We start from the raw sequence: 21,100 nt of genomic DNA on the forward strand, positions 1-21,100 counted from the left end.
GAGTAGTTTATACCTTTACAAAGTACACAAAAAAAAGGTTGGTGGAATTGGAAGTAGGCTTAGAAATCTAGGTAGAGCTTCACAGTACAGATATTGAACATCAAATGAGATGAACCTTGTCCTGAAAGTGAAGGTGGAGCATTTATATTAGAAAGGTGAGTCCTCAGAGGACCCCAGAACATGGTCAAATTGGGGGAATCTATATTTTCCCTTGACTTCTAATTCAAATTTGTTTCTGAAAAGAGAAAAGTAGAATTGTACCTTGACTTGGCAGAAAATCAGTCTTAGCTGTGCTCACCTGATTACAAAAAATGTTCATACAATTAAATTAATTTTAATTCTCACACATCATTCACAAAGACATATACATACTGTAAATAAAATAATGAAGACAACAGATCTGCTAGCTTTCTCCTGGTCAGACAAATTCACTGTTGAATTTTCTGAAGAATCTCAAACCTCAGTTTAGAAAAACCTCTGGAGCCTTTAATTAAACCCTGTCAGGAAGTAATAAAACACTGTTATTTGAAGGAAATTAAGTGGAAGAAAATAATAGGTTTGACTTTCCACTCTTACACTTGTTTCATGCAAATGTGAGGTGAAAAATCAGAGCTGACATGCCTGTTTTTCCCAGATATGCAGAACATATATAATGAAAACTTTTTTTTTATTCCTTTAGTAGATTATACCATACTATATTGTACACTCAGCAGCTATCTGAATGTGTATTTTTGTCATGCTCAATGAGATGTTAAAAGAACTGTAACTATATCAGAACTGTAAGTGGAATAAAAGGAAACTAAATGGTGATAAAGCAGCTGGTACATTAAATGAGTGGGACTTAGATTTGAAAATATCCATATCCTTTCTTGTGTGCGAAAGAAATGTGATCCAATTTGTGATTTGGATCTCACATGCTGCAGATGCCATAGAAAAGCTTCCAGCATATTCTTTAACCACATGATGTATCTTTCTCATTTAAGCTTCTCAAGATCAAAATGAATGCTCACCATCTCCTGGTAAAATCCTCTCCCTAATAAAAAAAAAACCAAAAATTAAAAAAATCCTGTCTCTAAATTCTTCCTTCTACAAGAATTGGTGGTCTTCAAAAGACCTAATTATAGCCCTTGGCCCAATTGCAGAGAGCAAAGAGATTGAAGTTTTTGTTTGCTGCACAGAGAATTACCAGCTATGATTTTGGAAATTCTGACTTGCCAAAAGCAAACACATTTGGTCTTGGCATATTTATGGAGGGAAATGTGGTGATCGGTGTACCTCATTCCCTGGTTCTGGCTAACTTGGTGGGAAAGCGATAGGCTAAAAGTGATTTTCAAGTCTTACAGGTGCTTAATTGTATATTTGATCCAAATTTTCTCTGTCGCTTAATTGCGGATCTAGACTTAGCTATACCAATGTTCCTACCTTTTTAGTGAAGTCTATGAGCCAAAATGAAGGTTATGATGATATCTCCTTGTATATCTGGCCCTCAGCTCCTCAGGGTTAGGGATACGATGAAGTCCAGCATATAAGCCTAAGCTCCTGTCCTGGACTCTATTACAGACACTTCGGCTGCACTTCCATCAGGATATTAGAAAGTTATCAGTGTATTATTTTACTCAGAGGCCACACAATAAGCCTTTAGCTGCCTGCACCTATGCAAATCCAGGCTAGATTGCCATTCCCTCACATTCGTCTACAAAACCACAAAACTTTTCTTATGAATACTGTCAGTAATTAAATAATACTCAACACCATATTTCCATGGTCTGTGACAGCTAATGACAGCTGCATTGCTGTAACAGCTCATGCTTTCTCAGAGATATTTTTAAACTCTGTATGCTTAAATCCCTCAAAATTACAAAAAAAACCCCACCACCTTATCTAGAGAATTCTTTCAGTTCTCCAAAGATTTGCCATATCCTGCCATGTATATTGGATTCCAAAGCACTATTATTTCATAGTGAAATATATATATATATATGTACATGTAATTATTTTAGATATAATTACTGGGGAAAAATATTCCAGTGAAAAAGTGACTACATAAGTCTTACCGTAAGAAATATTTCTCAAGTGTAATTCCCAAATTTTGCAGGGTAAAGCTTTAGCAAAACATTTCAAAATAAATGTCAGGAAAAAAAAAAATCTTTTATAGTATCAACTCACAACATACTGGAAGTACTGATCTATCTCATATAATTTACCTTAAAATACAAACCATATATTATTTTAAAAAGTCAATGCTCTTGAAAGCATAAATGCATTAATTTACCATTGACCTAGAAACTGCTCCAAAACACTCGTGTTGAAGTTTCACATCATTATGGTACTTTAGAAAAATATCCCCAAAAAATTAATATAGCAGACAAGTCCTGCAATGAAAGCAGGAAATCTTGACAACAGCAATGTTTCACTGTGTTACTAGGCATAGTGGTTATGCAAACTGAGCTACAGGTACAAGCATCACTTTTCTGAAAAAGTATCTGAGAGCTGATGAAATAACCATCTTCCTCATTTCACTTAACTTGACATATAATTTTTAGCATAAGCTAGACAGACAGTAAATTTACAAGGCAGACAGGCTTTGATCCTATGAAGATACACAAACACAGATTGAAATCAATGGTCTGGCATACAGAGGGGGGAGATCTATATTCTTCTGCATTTTTTGCAGATTTAGGGTCTTTATAAAGTTAGTATAAAAACTGATTTTACAATCATAGACATAAACAGCTAACTCCCCCTTTAAACTTTCAGTTTAGAAGACTGATAAATAAGAGCACAGATTTAGGCATGAGCATTTCCTTTGAACTTTTGATTTTCCTTTACTCTTTAAATGCTTACGATACCCTAGATATACAATTGTTCTACTAACACCCACCACTGTTACTCTAGAGACAGAGTCACAGACCATGCTGGAGTCATGATAATTTAATTCGGTGATTGCAATTGACTAGAAGACTGCAAACTGCTCTGTCTCCAGTACGTAATAGTTCTCTGAAGAGATAAAATCATGTTCTTTTTAATTCAGAGATGAGAATTAACTTAAAGCCGTGTTAGATTTAATACTGCCTATTTTCAGGCCACCACATTTCCTTAGCATAGTTTTTTAAATTAAAGATGCCCTCACTCACAAATCAGGGGACTATGGGTCCAGAAAAGTTCTCAGTATATTCCAGTGAACATGAATGAGACTCAAACAGGACCAGGAGCTGGTGTGAGAAGATTTCAATGCGCACAAGATATTTCTGCTTGTACAGCAAAGCAAAGAGCTGATGCAAATTGCAGAATAACAGAATATATTTGTTTCCCTTATTTTCCACTTTTAGCAATTGCATTCATGAATTCTTACAGATAAGCGTTTCATTTAAGTAGAAAAGGGAAGGGCATTGGAAATTAGATAATCTAATGAAATCCTACACTATTGAATAAAAAAGATTGACTAGTCTCTCGGTTGTTTTACAAAGATTAGCAATTAAACTTGACACTAATACATTACTGATACTTTTCATGCTTCAGGAGGACTAAGCTTCCTTCTATAAATAGCCTATCAATATTAAAAAATCATGTGTAATAGAAGGACAGTTGTTTTCAGAGACCTATTATGAATCTCTTCACAAGCCAAAGGTGAGAGATAGGATAAAATTTGTCCTTAACCTCAAACCTTTAAAGCAGTTGTGCTGCTCAGAATTGGGAAATGAGCTGCAGTGTATGAAGTGTTGCCATGCGTTGCTGTTCCTGGATGAGTAAGAAAGGAAGAGAGGAACTGTGAGAAACTTCCAATAATAGTTTTGTTTTGGGTCAGTGTTTTTTTCCTCATGGTCTCTGCTGATTTACTCTGAGCTTGAGAGTGTAATTCTGCATAAAAGCTATTTGGCTCATCTGCTGTCTAACTCCCAAAAAGATAATTTACAACAACTGCATGCCAATACCTGACCAAAAGTGTGCAGCTTTAAACTGTAAGTTGAAATTATTAAAAGTCTATGACAAGAAAATGCCCTATAGGAGAGCAGGCTAAAAAATACATTTATTGAGGAACTTCACCCCAAACCTTGGTGTTTTTAGAAGATCATGTAATAAAAGCATCAAAGATGAATAAGAACTACATGAAGAATTCAATTAAATGTACCTTTAACAGGTAGTAAAAACAGACTAGAAGTTTTTAAATATTGGGATAAATGTAAAAAGTATATCTATTTATTTAATATATAAACACCCAAAATATGTTACAATTCTAGTCCACCTGGAACATCACCCTCAGGAGCTCTAATTCCACAAACATCAAAGGTGCTGTGCACAATGTAGCATCCTGCTGGGTCTGTAATGCTGGTAATAAGAGGGCAAAAGCAAAATGCAGTGAAAAATATGAGCTCTGTCTTGTCAGGAGAAAACAAATGTTCTTAAATTTAAAATACTGCTGGACTCCATACAGAAAAACTAAATACATTCTGTTACTTGATCAAGGCATATTTTTGTGTCAGTTTGCATCTATTTATTTCAGAGAGCCACCAAAGGGTAAGATTACTTTTCTGAAGTTCCTTTGTCTGAAAAACTGGAATCAGCACCAGTTAGTAGTGAATATTTACAAAGCGAAGAGTCAATTGACTTCAGATATGACTTCTTTAGTGGCAGAGCTCTGCAAAAGTTCGTTTATGACACATAACAAACTGGGACAGTCTCTCATATTAGCCATGGTAAGTATTGTCTGACTTCAAGTCACCAGAGATGTGCTGTGCTGTGGCAGAGCACAGCATTGGAAGAAAAGATTATTTGATTCTACTGCATTCAGTATCAGCTGTATTCTGCATACTGTTCACTGAGTCGCTGTAGAAAAAGGGAACATGGTAGAAAATATCTCAACATAAGTTTTACATTGTGTTTTCTTACTATACAAAAGGATGCAACAATAGTGCCTTGTGAGAGGGAGAGAGAGAAAAAAAAGCCGTATTGAGTACTGAACATGATTATACTATGGTAAATACAAAATCCAATTAGGCTTTAACTAAAAACCATGACTGATGCTTCCAAAACTACTTTGAATCAAAGACAATAGCTGTTCCATGACTCGCTGGCAATCCAGCTCTGAGAAGCAATTCAAAGAGCTGCTCTTCCATAATGAACCTGTTACAGCTTTCCATCATACCTCTAGAATCCTCATAAATCTCTTATAAATGATATCTGTAAAGAAGCTTTATGTGTGCTTGGAAACATACTCTGTTTAGAAATAGAAGTAAAACTAATGTTTCTTGAAGGAAGATCTTTGTAGAATTGACAGATTCTTTAGTTTAATGTGTAACTTTTAGTTTGGTGTTTATGCTCCCTACTGACCTGAATTTTTCCTTGGTTCCTTGATCAATAGTTTTGTTAAATGCATTGGATTTCATACTACTATCTGAAACAAACAAACAAATACCAAAACCAAACCAAACCAAACAAACAACCAAAACCAAACCCAAACCAACCAAACAAACAAAACCAAACCAAAACACAAACAAGCAAGCAACAAACTATTTCTGATCACTTCCTCTCTGAGATTGTTTCAAAACTATTAATTCAATCTTCATTGAATTGTAGTTGTTATGTGACCTGTGTTATTATAGTTTTATGTATGTGAGAAACATGATGGTGACTGAAAGGAGAGAGGATTGCTTCTTGTGGTACTAAACTGGAAGCTGATGGAGAATTCCAAATCTGGTTTTAATATCACCCCTTGGTTTATTCAAACTTAAAATTCTTTTGGTCTCTTCTACTGACCATCTCAAGGAAGTGACAATGTTCCCAGTCCGACTAGATGAACATCCACACTGCTGTCACCAGGTCTTTATTCGAAGTACAAAGGTTGACGTTGACAGCTTTACTACAAGCAATAGATGTGTGTGTGTGTATTTAGTGTTAGTTACTAATTTCATTCTTTTGCTGAGCACAGTGTAGCAGATATTTAGCTCTATACTCCACTGTCCATTACAGTGCTAGCTAGGCCATCCAAGGCTTCAGGCCAACAGGCCAGATATGTTTTCAAACCATATGAGACACATCAAACCCATCCACTGAACCAAGATGTTATTCAGGTCCTCAAATACATGAAACAGAGACCAAATTACTAACTTGAAATAATTTTCTATCTGCCTATCAATAATATAAAACTATGATAAAGAAAAGAGGTTTCCATAACTTAATGTCAAAAAATACTTTTCTTCATCAAAATGGTACATTAACACTTTTTTTTTTTTTTTTGCCAGAAAAGTAACAACCTAATAATAATTTTCTCCATATAATATTTATTTTAGTAATGGAGTCCTAGGAAAACAATAAACCACACTGCAAATAATGTGTAAAGATCCATCCGAAATGACTGTATGACATTAGAGAGTCAACATAGCCTTTATCAATATAGTTATATTGACAAAGATTAGCTCAACATAGGGAAGCTTATCTTTCTGGACGCTTCCAGAGGAATACACTCCCCCATAATATGATTTGGGACTCACCAGACTCATCTCTTATTCTGAAATTCTGTTTATCAGAGCCTGTTGTTAGAGAAATCAAGCCTACGTTAGCATTTTAGTCTGCATCAGGTCTGAAGCAGATTTCCCCATTGTCTTAACTTGCACCATGGTTCCAGAGTGCCTGAACTGGATGCCTCCTGGATGACACATAATTGAAAGATAATCTCTGAGAGCGCACCTAATGCTTTCCATCCATTCATGGACGTTCAGCCAATGGTACCCTACTAGACCTATTCCAAAATAACCCACCTAGCCCCAAAATGTGGATGACACAGACTTCTGATCCTCCACTTTTGCTCTAGATATTAACTTTTATTCTGCCACAGTACTTACTGATGGAGACAGGAGCACAGGAATCCAGATCAAGTAGCTTCCCCTACACCTCGGCTTACAGCAGAAGCGTATCTCTACATGTAATCACATCCTCAATGAATTTCCAGTGCCATTGGCATCTCCTCACAACTCTGGCTTTGCTCAGTACCAACACTGTTATGGCTGACACTGTAGACAAAGTCATTCCTCACACTGTGCCACCACCGTTCATGCAGTATTAGAATACGTTATTCAAAATAAAATAAAATCTACTCATACTTAGTTAGACCTATCACTACAAATAACACATTTCACAGGAACAAGCACTCTTAGTCATGTGAAACTGCATAATTCTTCTTGTGAAAAAATATAAACAGCTCACTTAAATTTCCATGAATCAGTAATTCTAATTCTTTCAGTGGAAATACTTAATCCCTATTTTTCTCATTTGTTTACATATTTGAGTGAATCACAATATCAACTGAATTATTTCAGCTGTCATTTCAAAACAACCCTAGCCTCATAGTCCTCCATAAATGTTATGCTAAGCATAACTGCCAACTGAATATTGAACTAGACTAGGAATAGAAGATGCAAAGTAAAATTAATTTACTAAAATCACCAGTAATAAATTTGGTATTAAAAATCTTGTGATATATGTTAACACTACTCAATTCATAATGAAATGCAATCTGTGAATAAAGGTAAATTTGGAATATTTACTTTAATGTTTCTATCAGAGTCATTTCTCCAAAATAGATATATCTATAGGGTAATAAGTTCCTCAGGAAAAAAAAAAAAAAAGAAAAAGAAAAAGTGCTTACTCACATCTCAACTTACTTAAAACCATTAAAATCACACATTTTATTGCTTGCTTTCAATCACAGGACAGTTCAACATTCCAAGTACTTCACATTGTTTGTCTTCACCTGTTTTTTCCTTGCCTTAAGATAGATGTAAGAAAAAGAATAAGAAATTTCCAGGTTGATCAACCCACCTCTCAACATAATTAGCTGATGCTGTTAATAATGAAGACTGTATAAGTAAATACTATATGAATAATAGGCCAGTAACAGATCCTATTGCCATTCAAATTTATGAACTACATACAAAAAGACTATGAGGACAAAATGCTTCATGTAAAAGAAAGTGAATACTGTGTTAAGTATTAATTAAGCTTATTCCTTTTTTTTTTATTATTCCAAGACAAATAAGTTGCTTCTATGCAACTATATCTTGCTCTAGACTATATCTTTTCCAAATGAAAAATATTTTTGAGCGCTGATTTCCAATTCCCGAAGGATATCTAATTAGCATAAGCTTATCAGTTGATACAGAGGGATACATTTATATTCTTATAGCTGACTAATTCAGTCTTTCAGACAGTAAAAGCTACACTGAGAAAAATTCTGAAGCTGAAGTTTTACATGGTACTAATAACTAGTCAAGACTGAAGTGGCACTAAAAGCTTCCAGACTAAACACTCTCTTTTACTAAATACCAGAAAGTGGTACTGTTCTCTACTTGGTCCAATGTCCAGCTAAACAAGAAGAAAGAGGCAGTATGATCTAGATCTGAGACAACTCCTAGGAATATATTTGAAATATACAATGAAAGAAGGATATTACTTATTGTCTCCTCTCAGACAGGGATGGGAAAGTTTCAGCAGTGCTGCATAGCAAGATTGGTAATACTTACCATGGGAAAAACCATGCCAATTCCAATAGATTGTCATGACAATTTATACATGATGTTCAGGACACCCATCTACAGAGATGCAATCTGTGCTCTGAGAACAGGCTATCCCTATACTGTTCTATTTTTCCCTCTGAGGATAGCTTATTATCCAAGCATTCTGTGTCTCTATACAGCTTGTGTTTAGTTAAGAGAATGGACCAACCAGTATCAAGCCAATACACGTCCCTAATATTCTGACTATTCTGGAAAATACCCCTATATTCCTTCCTCTAGTTTTATTTTCCACACAAATAATGGCAAAAGAAGCCCAAGTTCAGAATCCAACACTGAAAGCATTTCTGAAATTGAGTCAGAAACACGAATTCTAGCTATGATTCAGATAGTGTACCATGATCCTATTTCTGGAATGTCAGGAAATCACTACTATTGCTATTCCTCTTACTAGTCTGTTGCTTTTATTGGTCACATCCACCCAGCTGCAAAAAACCCCGCAGCTCTGTTTTAGCTCCAGTGCTTCTGACAGAGAGAGGAAAGGCGCTTTCTGTCTCTTAACTCCACTATTTTATAAAGAAGAATCAGTCACACTTTCCATGACAGGAATTCTGCATGGGAAAGGTGCATTGACTGCTCTGCTTTGTTACTGTGCAGTTCTAACACAGGCAGAAATCCTATTATACGGACAAAATATTTTTGTATGATATGCAAAAGAAAAATTTACATGAATATTGACTTAAGACACAAAGTCTTTAAACTCTTTGTTTTATGCATATGTTTTAAGGGCCTGTATTCTTTGCTTACTCTAATTATAATATTTTTGAAGTAAACAACATAATTTACTAAGTTTACAACTGAAAAATACTATAGAGTGAATCCTTCTATATTCTATTATTTTCTTAACTCTTTTTTGGAAATTATGTGTCTGTGTGTGAACATATGTCTAGTTTCATCTTGTGGCTTTTGGGAAGAAGGATTAGTTTTCCTGATTTCCACTACCACATTCATGATAATTGGGCTTCTCTTAGAACCATACTGTTTCTCATTTCTTCCTTAAGCAACATGTTTCCACCCAGAGAAGGATGCAAATGTATCTATAGAGCGAAACAGGCAGCTCATATTCAGTCAAGTCACCCTTCCCAGTTCAGTGCAGAGCAGAATGTTCATAAAAACTATCAGAGCATTTTATTGACTAGCTGGAAAAAAAACTACTGAAAATGTGGGGCCATGCAGTGCTACTGATTTTTCAGTAAGAAAAGGATATAAGTTGGCAGTTGGGGCAGATCTCAGCATGATTTCAGCTAAAATTCAGAAGCTAACCAGAAACCAAGTAGCTTTTCAAAGATACTCCTCATGTCATGGGTAGGGACAGGATTGTTGGTGTTGAGGACACGGTCCTTTGTGAGCTATGATGGCCACAAATCACCGTTCTCTGGCACAACAGAATTATGCAAAAAAACAAAACAAAACAAAATTCTATGCAAACAAAATTATTTCTCTAGATACTTAAGGCACGTTACAGCAAATACTTCACAGTAACACAATTGTAGGGTTTTTTAGCCAAACACTTAGTCGATGTTCTTATTTTCCTGTCAGTCTGAATAATCCTCTCTCGTTTTTGGTGTTCAAATGCCACATTCTCACCAACTCAGTAAAATGATTAAACCAACTAGTTGTCTTTATAGCTGGGATGACGAACTAATGCTCAGCCTTCTCCTTTCTACAAAAAAAAAAGAATGATGAGACTTACTGAAAGTTTATTTGGAATATCATGTTTTAATGTATATTTTAAAAAAATATTTTTCCTTCAAAATTCTGTAATTTTTTTGAATACCAAGAACATTAATATTTTCGTGCACATTCAGATCAACACTGCATTAATGTCTGTATTTGAGCAGAAAAATTTGTTCTTCACAAAACAGGCAATAAAAATACATATCACAGAATAATAATAGTAAATGAGAATGAATAACACTCACTTGTAATGTAAGACCAGCTTCTATTGCCATTTGTCATCTATTTCTGAGTAAAAGAGCCTGTAAGCATATTCCTCTGAAATTCCAAATTCCAAAATTATATAAAACCCACTTATACAGCTATAAATATTTCCAAACTATTTGCAATGCAAATTGCTTTATTATTGTCCTCTTTCTTTGATACTGCCCAGACTTTTTAACAAATTTTTTTTTGGCTACAGGGTAAAGCACTGGTCCAGCATCACTATTTTCTGTCACTGTTAACCTGTCAGAAATCTTTAAAAACACTTCACTGACAGCCAGTGAATTTATATTCACTAATACAGCTTTCAAACCTTCTGAAGTCTACAACAACCTACATAATCTGTACAACTTTTTGCACACAAAACCAATTACTCAGTTGACTCCTATTCTAGTTGGCATTTTACTGATGTTTACTGTCATTACTGATGCAAGTTACCTATTTGCTATGTATTTGCAGCTTTCACAAAGATCTTGCCTGTACTACTTTTATGTGATGTTTGTAAAAGAAACATACTGTGCCAATGCATTAAGAAGAGAAACATCTTTATTTAGGCAAAACTATGGAAGAAATCCCCTGCCTGGCAGAGGGTTGCTGGAAGGAGCTGCCCACATGGTTGGCCAGCTGAAGGGTTCATGGTAAGATCAGTTTCCACAGTTTTTTTGTGGACCAGGTGACACAGCTTTGAAAGTACATGCAAATTTTTGGCCCTATTCTGCATGTTCTATATAGTGTATATTCTACACATGCAATTAAGTCTGCACAGAGTAGGAAGAGAGTCATCAAATACACATTTTACAAGAACTTCATAGTGGTATGAATGATCACACCAGAGAGAAGATGACTAGTATCCCATCTCCACCACTAAAAATATGGGGTTTTTTTCATAGAACTGAGGTTTTCTGCAAAGAAACTCAAAAGCTGTTGTCTGATATTAAATTACAATGCATAGAAATATGTGAAGAAACAAAATAGTCAAAAAGAAAAGTTATGGTCTACTAAACAGAGTAGCAAGGCATACCTGCCCAAAGCACAATCTAATGATAAATGTACACTAATAAGTGCAATTATGAATTTCAACAAGACACTTTCTCCTATAGGATAGGCTTTTCACTGCATTTACTATTTCCAAATAAATAGATACATGAAAGAACAAGATTACTAAAATACTAAAACTACAAGACAGTATAAAACAGAAGTTTTATATACAGTTCATTTAAACTATTAATATAGGAATTAATAGGAAAATTAATGAGTGCATCCATTATTCTTGTAGAATACTTTTTTTTTTCACACAGCTCAAAGCACATTCTATACCAGAAAGTAATATATTTTTTTTGCATTCTGTTGTTAATTCACTGTCATTGGAGTGTAACATCTAGTTGCTAAGAAATAAAAACCAGTAGTAATCAGTATCATGGTGATATATGTTTTACATTTAGAAATGTTTCCCAGTTTCCCAGTACCCAGTTTCAAACCTTTGATCAGCAATGCACTTTTACAGTGGTTCATAGCATACTTAACATTTTTATGTCATAGGAATATTTTAGGATTTCTCTGCAGGTTTTGTAAGAAAGTAATTTTATTTCTTTATAGACCTTCTGATCATCAGATAACTTTAAAAAACTGCTTAAATCCCCCAAGGCTTCAGAAAAGACCAGCCCTTACTACACTACCTGCTATCAAAAAACTCTATCCTCTAGTTGTCCTAAGTGTTAATTTACAAGCCACGAATCTCATCTAAATGTAAAATGGGCTAATATTGCTTGCAAATATTTTGAAAGTTCGTGTTACACATTTATGGAAACTGTTACTACATCCTGCTGATTTGAAAGCTAGAGATGCAACCAGATCCATGAGACCTCATGTACCACCACAAACTGGTGTGTTTGTCTCTCCCTACCACAGATGCCTAACTCCTAAGCTCTACCTAATGGCAACTCCTTTTAGCCCTCATTTAGGTCTGTGCTCACATCTGTGCTTTAAGTGCATGCTAAGCTTAATAATTGAAAGTTACAAGAGCTAAAAATACTGTTCTTAGAAATACTTTTGCAAAGAAAAGAGACTCTCAGTTTCAAAATTCTGTTGAAATAAACATTGTGTACAATGTGAAGATATTTTGAATGTTTAGAAATTGTGAAAGTTAGTATTCACATGGATTACTGTAGACAACCAATATAAGAAAAAATATTTATGTGATATGATAAACATCAATGTATAACTAAGTTGCTTTTAAATAGTCAAAGCAGTATTGTACAACTTTCAAAAAAGAAAACTGAACTTTCAAACATAAGTTCCTTTGTGCTATGCTTTCATAAAAAAGAAACCACCCTCAAGTTGTCTATAAAAACAGCTTGATTGAAAAATATTTTTTCAGTACATTAAAATTTACAGTTTTATAATCAAGAATCAAAATTAAAATATCTCCTTTCTAATCCAAACTTTTCCACCTGTATCATTATTTTATGCAACTAATTTCTAAATATAGTAAAATACCAGACCAACCAGTGAGAAGGAAATGTTATTACATGGACTTTGATGTTTACAATGGTCATGAAAGATACATTCTCACTGTGGGACTGCTGGCAAACTAATATATCCACACAGAGTAGCAAAAAGCTATCTTTTTCACAGGGTTGAAGACAAAAAAGACAGACAATCACTGCTTTCTGTTATACAGATGCAGAAGTTTGCCAAGGTTGGCACAAGCAAATTGAGATGAAACAGAGAGATATTGAAATACAAAGCACTAAACTTTGGTATTGCCCTGGTCATTATAAAATTAAACCTTGTTCATTACAGCATTCCAACTCCTTCCTTTCATACAGTATATAACTTCTTCAGATGACCTCGTCCCATATCCTTTTCTATTTTAATTGCTTTAATCAAGCATAGTCTAGGGATCAAAGCTTAAGCTTCTAGTAACTATGCCAGTTGATTCAGCAAATATACAAAAACAGACCAGGTTTTTAACATTTGCAGAACTTCAGGACAGATTTCCTGAGCAGAACAAAAGTACTAGTATATTCCTATGTTCTAGGTAGTTGCAGGTATTGATGTAATTTTCAAATGCAGTACTTTTTCTGAATAGTAGGTGTCCTGGAGACCAAAGAAACTAATAAAATACAGAAACTGAGAGAGAAGGAGAAAATGAAAAAAACTCTTTATTCATCCTACGTCATTGCAGGTGAAAATATAGTTTTAAATGCTGCAATTTGTTTTCAAGAAATTCCTTGTTATTTTCATCTACTATAAATAAAGTCCATAAGGCAGGAAAATATCTGAATTTGGAAATTTATGGCAGACTTGTAATTTCAATTAACGCTTATCTATAAAGTGAACACACTTTATAATGCTGATTGTAAAGCATACTATTCAAATCATTTGATTGAGAGCTTAATAAATGCTTAAAAGCTTGTAGAGATTTCCACTAATTATGATTCTTCCCAGCCCAAATGCTCTGCTGGATGCAGCCCTGTATGGCCACTCTGATTTCTTGGCCAGTAGAGGCCAATTCAGTCTTATTTCCCAAGAACATCAGCGAAATGCCAATAATAAAGTTACAACTTGCACACAAGCTTTGTGCTTCTTTAGTACCATTTTTGCTGCTGAAAGAATTAATATGCTGTGGTTTTGAACTGCTGTACAATTAATTCACCTGCTTAATCATTACATCAATGAACAATTAATTCAGTAGCTTAATCACTCATTACCCTACATCAGTCAGAGTTCAAGATCTCATTTGACAGTTCTTTTATTTATTCAGTTTAAAACACGCTGGATATTGGCTTTGCTAAGAGTATTGTCACATGTTTAGTTGAAAACTCAGCACATATGTATTCCAAATTAAGAACCATAAAGGTGTCCCACAACTTTGCAAACTATTTAAATGAGAGATTCTTTGGCTTAAAGAGATTACAACGTAACATACAGAAACAATAAAATAGGTAAGAAAGCAAAATGTGAAAGTAGTTTAAAACAGATCAAAAAAAGTAACGAGAGTAACAAGAGCCATATGAAGAAGATACCACAAACATGGTGGTCAAAAGCTAGAAAACAAGGAATGACAGAGGAAGCCAAGGCAAGAACTGCAAAGTTGTTTCATATATCTTTCTTTATATAGCACGTATGTAAACAAATAAATAGAAAAAATAATTTCAAAAGGGCATCACAGGAAGATACAGGCTTTCTTCCATAATTTTTCAAAAATTTTCAGAGATCCCTTTAGCACTGATAACACTAAGTTGTTCTAGAACACAAACACAGACTGTCCTGAATTAGCAGCTTTACGTTCCGAGGTCACTTAAGTCTACATTGTTCACTGAAGTATCCAGAATGCAACAGGAAATTCAGCCATATTTTTCTTTTATTTATTGTCCCCTCAGCTTAAAAATCAGTGGAAGAAATTTCTGTATGTGGGATAATGTCTACAGTAATCACAGAGATTGCTAGTAGCAACAATACACGCTGTAAAAAAATTATATACTTCATTGTTAGTGCTTACTTCCATAACGCAGCATACTATAAAATAGTCAATTTGGTATCACAACCATGCATCCTAATTTTAGTGACTTTTTCAACTCGACATGTTCAGATAGAATACCTGACGTCAGGAACCGTGTTTAAGAGCATAGCTACAGGAGGCTGTACAGAATATTTAGATGTCAGTGTGTGAAAAAAGTAGTCATGCTGCAGAGGAACAGGCCTGGGGCATTCATGTCTCTGAATCACTGCCAGGATCAGCAGATCGTCACTGTTAGGAGGATGCCACTCTTTCTGCATAGCCCTCAACTATCATTTGACAACACTGTAAGAAGGGCAAGGCAGTACAATTAAAAACAACAGATTAAAAGAAGACAAGAGTGAAAGGCAGTTATTGGACCCAAAGAATGGGATACCTGTATTTTGTGAAAGAAGTTTGCCATGCATTTTGAGATCAATTTTTAATTGCCTCAGATTGTTTGGTCTCGTAGCATACACAGGATTTATTACATATTAAAGACATCACTCTACAATAGCATAAAGTAATCAGAAAGACAAAAGTGTTACAGGATCAGGAATGGTATGATTATTTAAATCTTAACTATATCAGAGGCTGAGATGAAATATGTATTGCCACTTTAAGTAGTGCAGTGTTTGAATTGTCCTGCAGGGCTAGAGTGCTAGAAGGAACAGCTGGGGCAAGGGAGTTGTGGGGCTTTTTATTATGGTTACATTTTAATGTAGGATTACATACTTTTTCAGAGCTAAAGCACTGAAGATTTCTCTTAATTAAATGCTACTGAAAGATGTTTGTAATTAGACTGTTTTACACATTAGATTTAGAGTATATAATAAACTCCTACCTTTATCTAAGCACATAAGCTTATTTACCTGAGTGAGGCAAAACTTGGCTTAAAACTGAGAACCTTAATAATCCTAACAACAGCTTCTGCTGTTCTATCAATTGCACATGTATGATTGCTGTCCATGTAAATCAAATCAAGCATCAGCTAGCATGAAACCACATTTGGGATTAATATTAAAAAATTCAGACAGGTACAACAGACAAAGTTTTAAAATATTTTTTTGTATAACATAAATTTGGAATTTCTGATAATGCCAACACAGTGCTTATCTGAACTAAACAGAAAGACAGTGTGGGTCCACCTAAGGAACTATAAATCTAAGGAACTGTAAATCTAAGGAACTGTAAGATGATAATATTATTGGGTAAAACAATCAATAGCAAAATCTTTGTGAACACAATTCTATGTTTGTTTAGGAACAATTTACATGCTGATTTTAAGGCAGCAAACTTACTGTGATAATATTGTTTCCTACATGTTTTCTCCTACTGACACAAAACTAATTAACACATAAGCTTATTAACCTATTAGCTACTCTTACTCAAACTTTAACTATGGTTTAAATACCAAGAAAAAGTGGTTCAGTTTTATTAAAGTTCACTTACCTGAAAAGTATAAAACCGGGTCCCATTAGGAGGATGCACTTTAGGAGAGGCAGAGACAGTGTTCATATCCAAGAATATCATTTCTGGTCACACACACGATACAATCCACAGAGAGCTACAGACGCAGAGTGGAGTACTAAGCTCAGAGATAAATCCTTTCATACATTTAGGGAGGCAATCGGACAAAATGCAGTCTGTCCCATCCGTTCAGACGTACAGTGACACCACTACCTTTGTGAGCTAAACTGTAAGGTCATCGCTCCCTGACCTCTAGCTCAGCTAGCCCTTTAAAATATGCACAATGAATAAAAATTAGAAATGCCAAAGAAAAGAGAGATAGAACCCACAGTACATCGAGCTTGTGCAGAATCTGGCAATGCTTTGGACCTGCCCATCTGTTCCCCGTGATAATCACCTCCCTCTACCACAGCCTTGCAAAGTGATTATGCTAAGCATCCCAGTTAACCAATAACATACAGTTTCATTTCAAGCTAGCATGCACAGTGAAAAGCAGAGGACCTCTTCTGACTAACCTGAAGCACGCCTTGTGTTCAGTTTATAGCTCTATTTGACAACAATGATAATTTTGCCATTTCGATTGCTGACAGCTATGTTAACACGTAACAACTTGCTTTAAATAACATGGTGTGTTGTTTTTGTTTTGACTGTCTTGCCTAGATGAAAGAAACAGTGCATTGCTATACAAATTGCTATTTTTTATATTTCTTAATATTTCAGTGCTACTACAGATTGCAAATGATGGGAAATACATATTTGTGAGACTGTTTGCAGAGCTACTGTCAAATTAAATATAACACACATTACAAGCCACTCTTTTCTCATTCTTTTCTATTTCTTTTTTCTCATCTCTGGTCTGAATCTATCTTTAGGGAAGGTTTACCTAACATTACTAAGGTTGAAATTTTATTCTGAGCCTTACTGTGCTTCACAAAACTACAGACCTACAGCTTCACTCATTATATATACACAGTATCTTTAAAAAGATAGTTTTTAAAGTTGATGATACTTTGAACACCTGCATTGAACATCCAAAAAGCATTCACTGCATTTTTCCTTCACACACAGATCACTTGAACTACATGAAGACATTAAAGGAAGTAATATTCAAAGAACTTGACACCTTTTAGCAACAAAAAAATAAGTGTTCCATTTACAAAAATTGAAAAGTAGGGTTTCAGTAAAGGGTAGAAAAATGTAAAGAGGTTGGAAAATTAACTTTACACATTCTGTCAAGCACTTTGTATTTTATTCATAAGGCTTGAAAGAGAGACAGAGAAATCACTTAAAAAGTGGTACGTTCAAAATGAAACTTGTCAAAAATCTAAAAGCCTGGCGAGTTACAAGGCTGCCTCTGTTTTTTTATTCTGTTTTATCTTAATGCTTTTAGCAACTGAAGATAATACAGTTTCTAAAGTAAAATGACTGTGAAAGGAGTTGAGATAGATGCAGAGATGTCTGCCTGTTTAAATGTGTATGCCAGTGTGGTGCATAGCACAATAATCATATTTTGTAAGCCAAAGAGAAAAAAATCCTCTTAAATCCCAGTCATGTCTAACAATTTCTTATAATTGCCATGATATTTCTTCTTTAACATTTACTGAATCAAAGCAAAGCTACTATCCAGAACATTTAATTGAAATCCACATTTCAGATTATGGATTATTCTCCCCTCTTACAGTTCTCTTCCAGAAGATCTAGATGCTGGTATTAGCAAAGGGTTCCCTCAGCTGGTCAAAGGAAAGATACCAAATTGCTGGTAATTTGAGCATAGAACCTTTTATTCTGATCTGATACTTTCCTCTTTATAAACTACCTACCAAATGTACATTATTTCCCTGCTGTGCAATGAATGAAGTTTATTTTATGGGCACTTAAAATTGTTTGCCCTGAAAGATGTCAGAAATTTACCTCTTAGTTTTCTCACCAAATGTATAGTTTGAAGAATTCATGTGCAAAATCTCATGTAAAATTCTCCAATAAGCAATTGGAGACACTACTAAACACTACTAAATAACTGTACTTATTAGTTTGAACTTCTCTTGCTGCAACTTTCACAACTTCTTAATCCTCGTTTCTATCTCAAGGAAACTCAGTTCATCTTCCTATACTGGCATTTGCTAAACCTTAAGCTAGTTCAGTCCTAAAAAAATATCATCAATATGTTTAAGAAATGGTCAATAATAAAGTTACACATAACTGCTCTCGTGACAGTCTCCAGAACATCTTCCATGATCATAACACTATCACCGTATTTTGACTTGCTCATTCCCAATTTGTTCCTCAAGGACTGCACATCTTCTAGCTGCAGCCTTCCACTGGGTGCTCTTATTGAGATCACTGTCCACCATGACTTAGCTGCCTATTATTTTTTAAAAAAATACTGCATTTCAAAATACTCTTCCAAACCTTTTATCTGTTGTTTTGGCTTTCCTGCTTAGGTGAATAAATTTGCACTTTAAAAAATCACCACCACCACCAAAACCACAACAATCCCTCCTCCCCTTGAATTTGAGTTCCAATAAACACATTTCCCTAGCTAAATGGTATAGATCTGGAGAGAGGGCATAGCATTATAACTGCTGTTCTTTCTCTCCACTAACTTTTACTACATGTAAAAATGCTCCCAGTAGTGACTGTAAGTTTTCTTTTAGCTCACTGCAAAACAGGCTGACACCATGCTCTTGCAAGACTCTCATGGAATCAAAACATAATTTTGATGTAACACTCAAACAGTTTGAAAACATCTGTGTCACATTGTGTTTTTCTGAAATACATGAAACCAGCCTCCTCTCAGGAGCCGGTCATAGTATAGGTAAATTCAGTAAAGTATCAACTGATGCACAGCAAAATGCATGTTTGCAGTTACTGAGGGAGACAGTCACATTTCAGAAAAGCCACCAGCCACAAAGCTGGGATTCAACAATCTCCTTGGATCAAGGAGCTGAAACCAGGTCTCCCATGCCTAATTGAATGCTGCAACCTCTAAGCTGGGTATCAAGCAATACGGTCTGAAAGCAAGCAGAAAGTGGAACAAAATAAACTGAAAAGACCCAACATGTCAAACAGAGAAACAGACCTACAGACCATGACTGTAGCTCAGTGGTAGAAGTGCTCACAAAGGATGTAATTCCAATTCAAATACTTGCTCCAATGAGCCTTCCAATGAATGCTTTAATTATTCCATGAAGTGAAAGAGTTGTAGTGAAGGGAAAAAAATCTCTTGCATGAAAAGAAATCCTACATGCTTAAAAGTATGAGATGTGGTAATGCTTCTGAGATGGCTTGAGTTTCAATTGCTTTTGAATGTATGAGTTACCAAGCTCTGAGTATGTGTTATGTTGACTCTGCATTCGATTTAGATACTCCCTCTCCAAAACGTTTAGTGTGGTATAAATTTTTTTAGAACAATATTGTTCTTTTGGATGTGTAGCCTACTATTTTTATAGTAGATACAAAAATGTACATATACGTTGATCTATGTAAATAAATATATATGTAACAGAAAACCTCAGGAAGCTACACAGCAAAAAGAAGAAACATATATAGCTATGTCAGACGATTATGTGAAGTACTTCAAAAATTTAGTGACGCTAATACAAAAACTTATATCTCTGACTGCAGAGACAAGATGTACTTTTTTAAAATTGACAAACACACTTAGATTTTTAATATGCTAGTCCTTGTGTGATACAGTTTCTCTTCAGAATATGTAGTGCAATAGAAAAGCAGATGTTTTGAGTTAAGATTTAAATCACCAGCTCTTATTAAATTATGTGAGTAATTATCCAGAAACATGTACTTTATACCACATACTGTTCTCATTTCTGTCTCTATTAGGGAAAAAAACATGTTAAAGAAACATGCCTTCCTCCAGGACCAGTGAGAGTGTGTCATTTTTAGAACACTAAAGAGCTTTCACATTAAACTTAGATCAAATCATTTTTACTTCACAGACTCCCACAAGCCCTACTAAGCTTCCAAAATGTACAATACTGTACTTGAACTGGTGTTTCTTTAAAATCTGTTGCTGCAGACATCAATACAAAGGGAGTATCATATGATACATTACTCATCTGGCTAAAATTCCCTGAATTTACTTTACACTGAAAACGGTTAATGTGTAAAGAGTTCTGATGTGCAACTATTAATGGATAAAAAGATGTTAAACTTTACCTCACTTCTGACAAAAGATACTGATATTGCATAATCAAACTGCAATTAATATCTTCATAAATTCACACATCAGATCTAATTTTTCTCCATATCCAAAAGAATTTACAATTCCTTTTAGGTTATTTAATGACATTCTAGACCAAAAGTATTTCATTTTTTTCATTAAAAAAGCAACACAAAAATGTATTATTTGACAAATACTTTAAAAAAATGTATAAAACTCATACATATCAAGTTTCAGAAACTAACCTTTCCCAGCTGGTTTAGCTCCCAGAAGGCAAAGTGGGAGGGAGGATTAAGGCAAATGAAGCATAGTACAAGGAAGTTTTTACTCCCTTTCCACCATCTGGTACAAACAGCAAATCCTGCTAGAATGGGAGACTTGGAGAAACAGATCAGCTCATCTTACTGATAAGTAAAGCCTGTTATTCATCCTGTTTCTATC

At 34.8% G+C, this 21,100-nt stretch overlaps 1 protein-coding gene across 9 annotated transcripts in view; it reads right to left on the bottom strand.

Annotated features, from left to right (window-relative positions):
- Positions 1-21,100, bottom strand: part of PPFIA2 (PTPRF interacting protein alpha 2) — a 324,118-nt gene that overhangs the window by 206,801 nt on the left and 96,217 nt on the right. Inside the window, exon 1 of one of the 9 annotated variants that reach the window (XM_071799599.1) lies at positions 16,462-16,785. The exons of 7 other annotated variants lie outside the window; for them this stretch is intronic. In XM_071799599.1, coding sequence (XP_071655700.1) covers positions 16,462-16,542 — 81 coding nt within the window. In that variant the 5' untranslated portion in view covers positions 16,543-16,785. Of the gene's footprint in view, positions 1-16,461; positions 16,786-21,100 lie in introns of those variants that run through there. One more of the 9 variants, XM_065837664.2, reaches the window with a different exon arrangement.

The sequence above is a fragment of the Patagioenas fasciata genome, chromosome 1 (assembly GCF_037038585.1).
Source record: "Patagioenas fasciata isolate bPatFas1 chromosome 1, bPatFas1.hap1, whole genome shotgun sequence".
In the NCBI taxonomy this organism is placed as follows: domain Eukaryota; kingdom Metazoa; phylum Chordata; class Aves; order Columbiformes; family Columbidae; genus Patagioenas; species Patagioenas fasciata.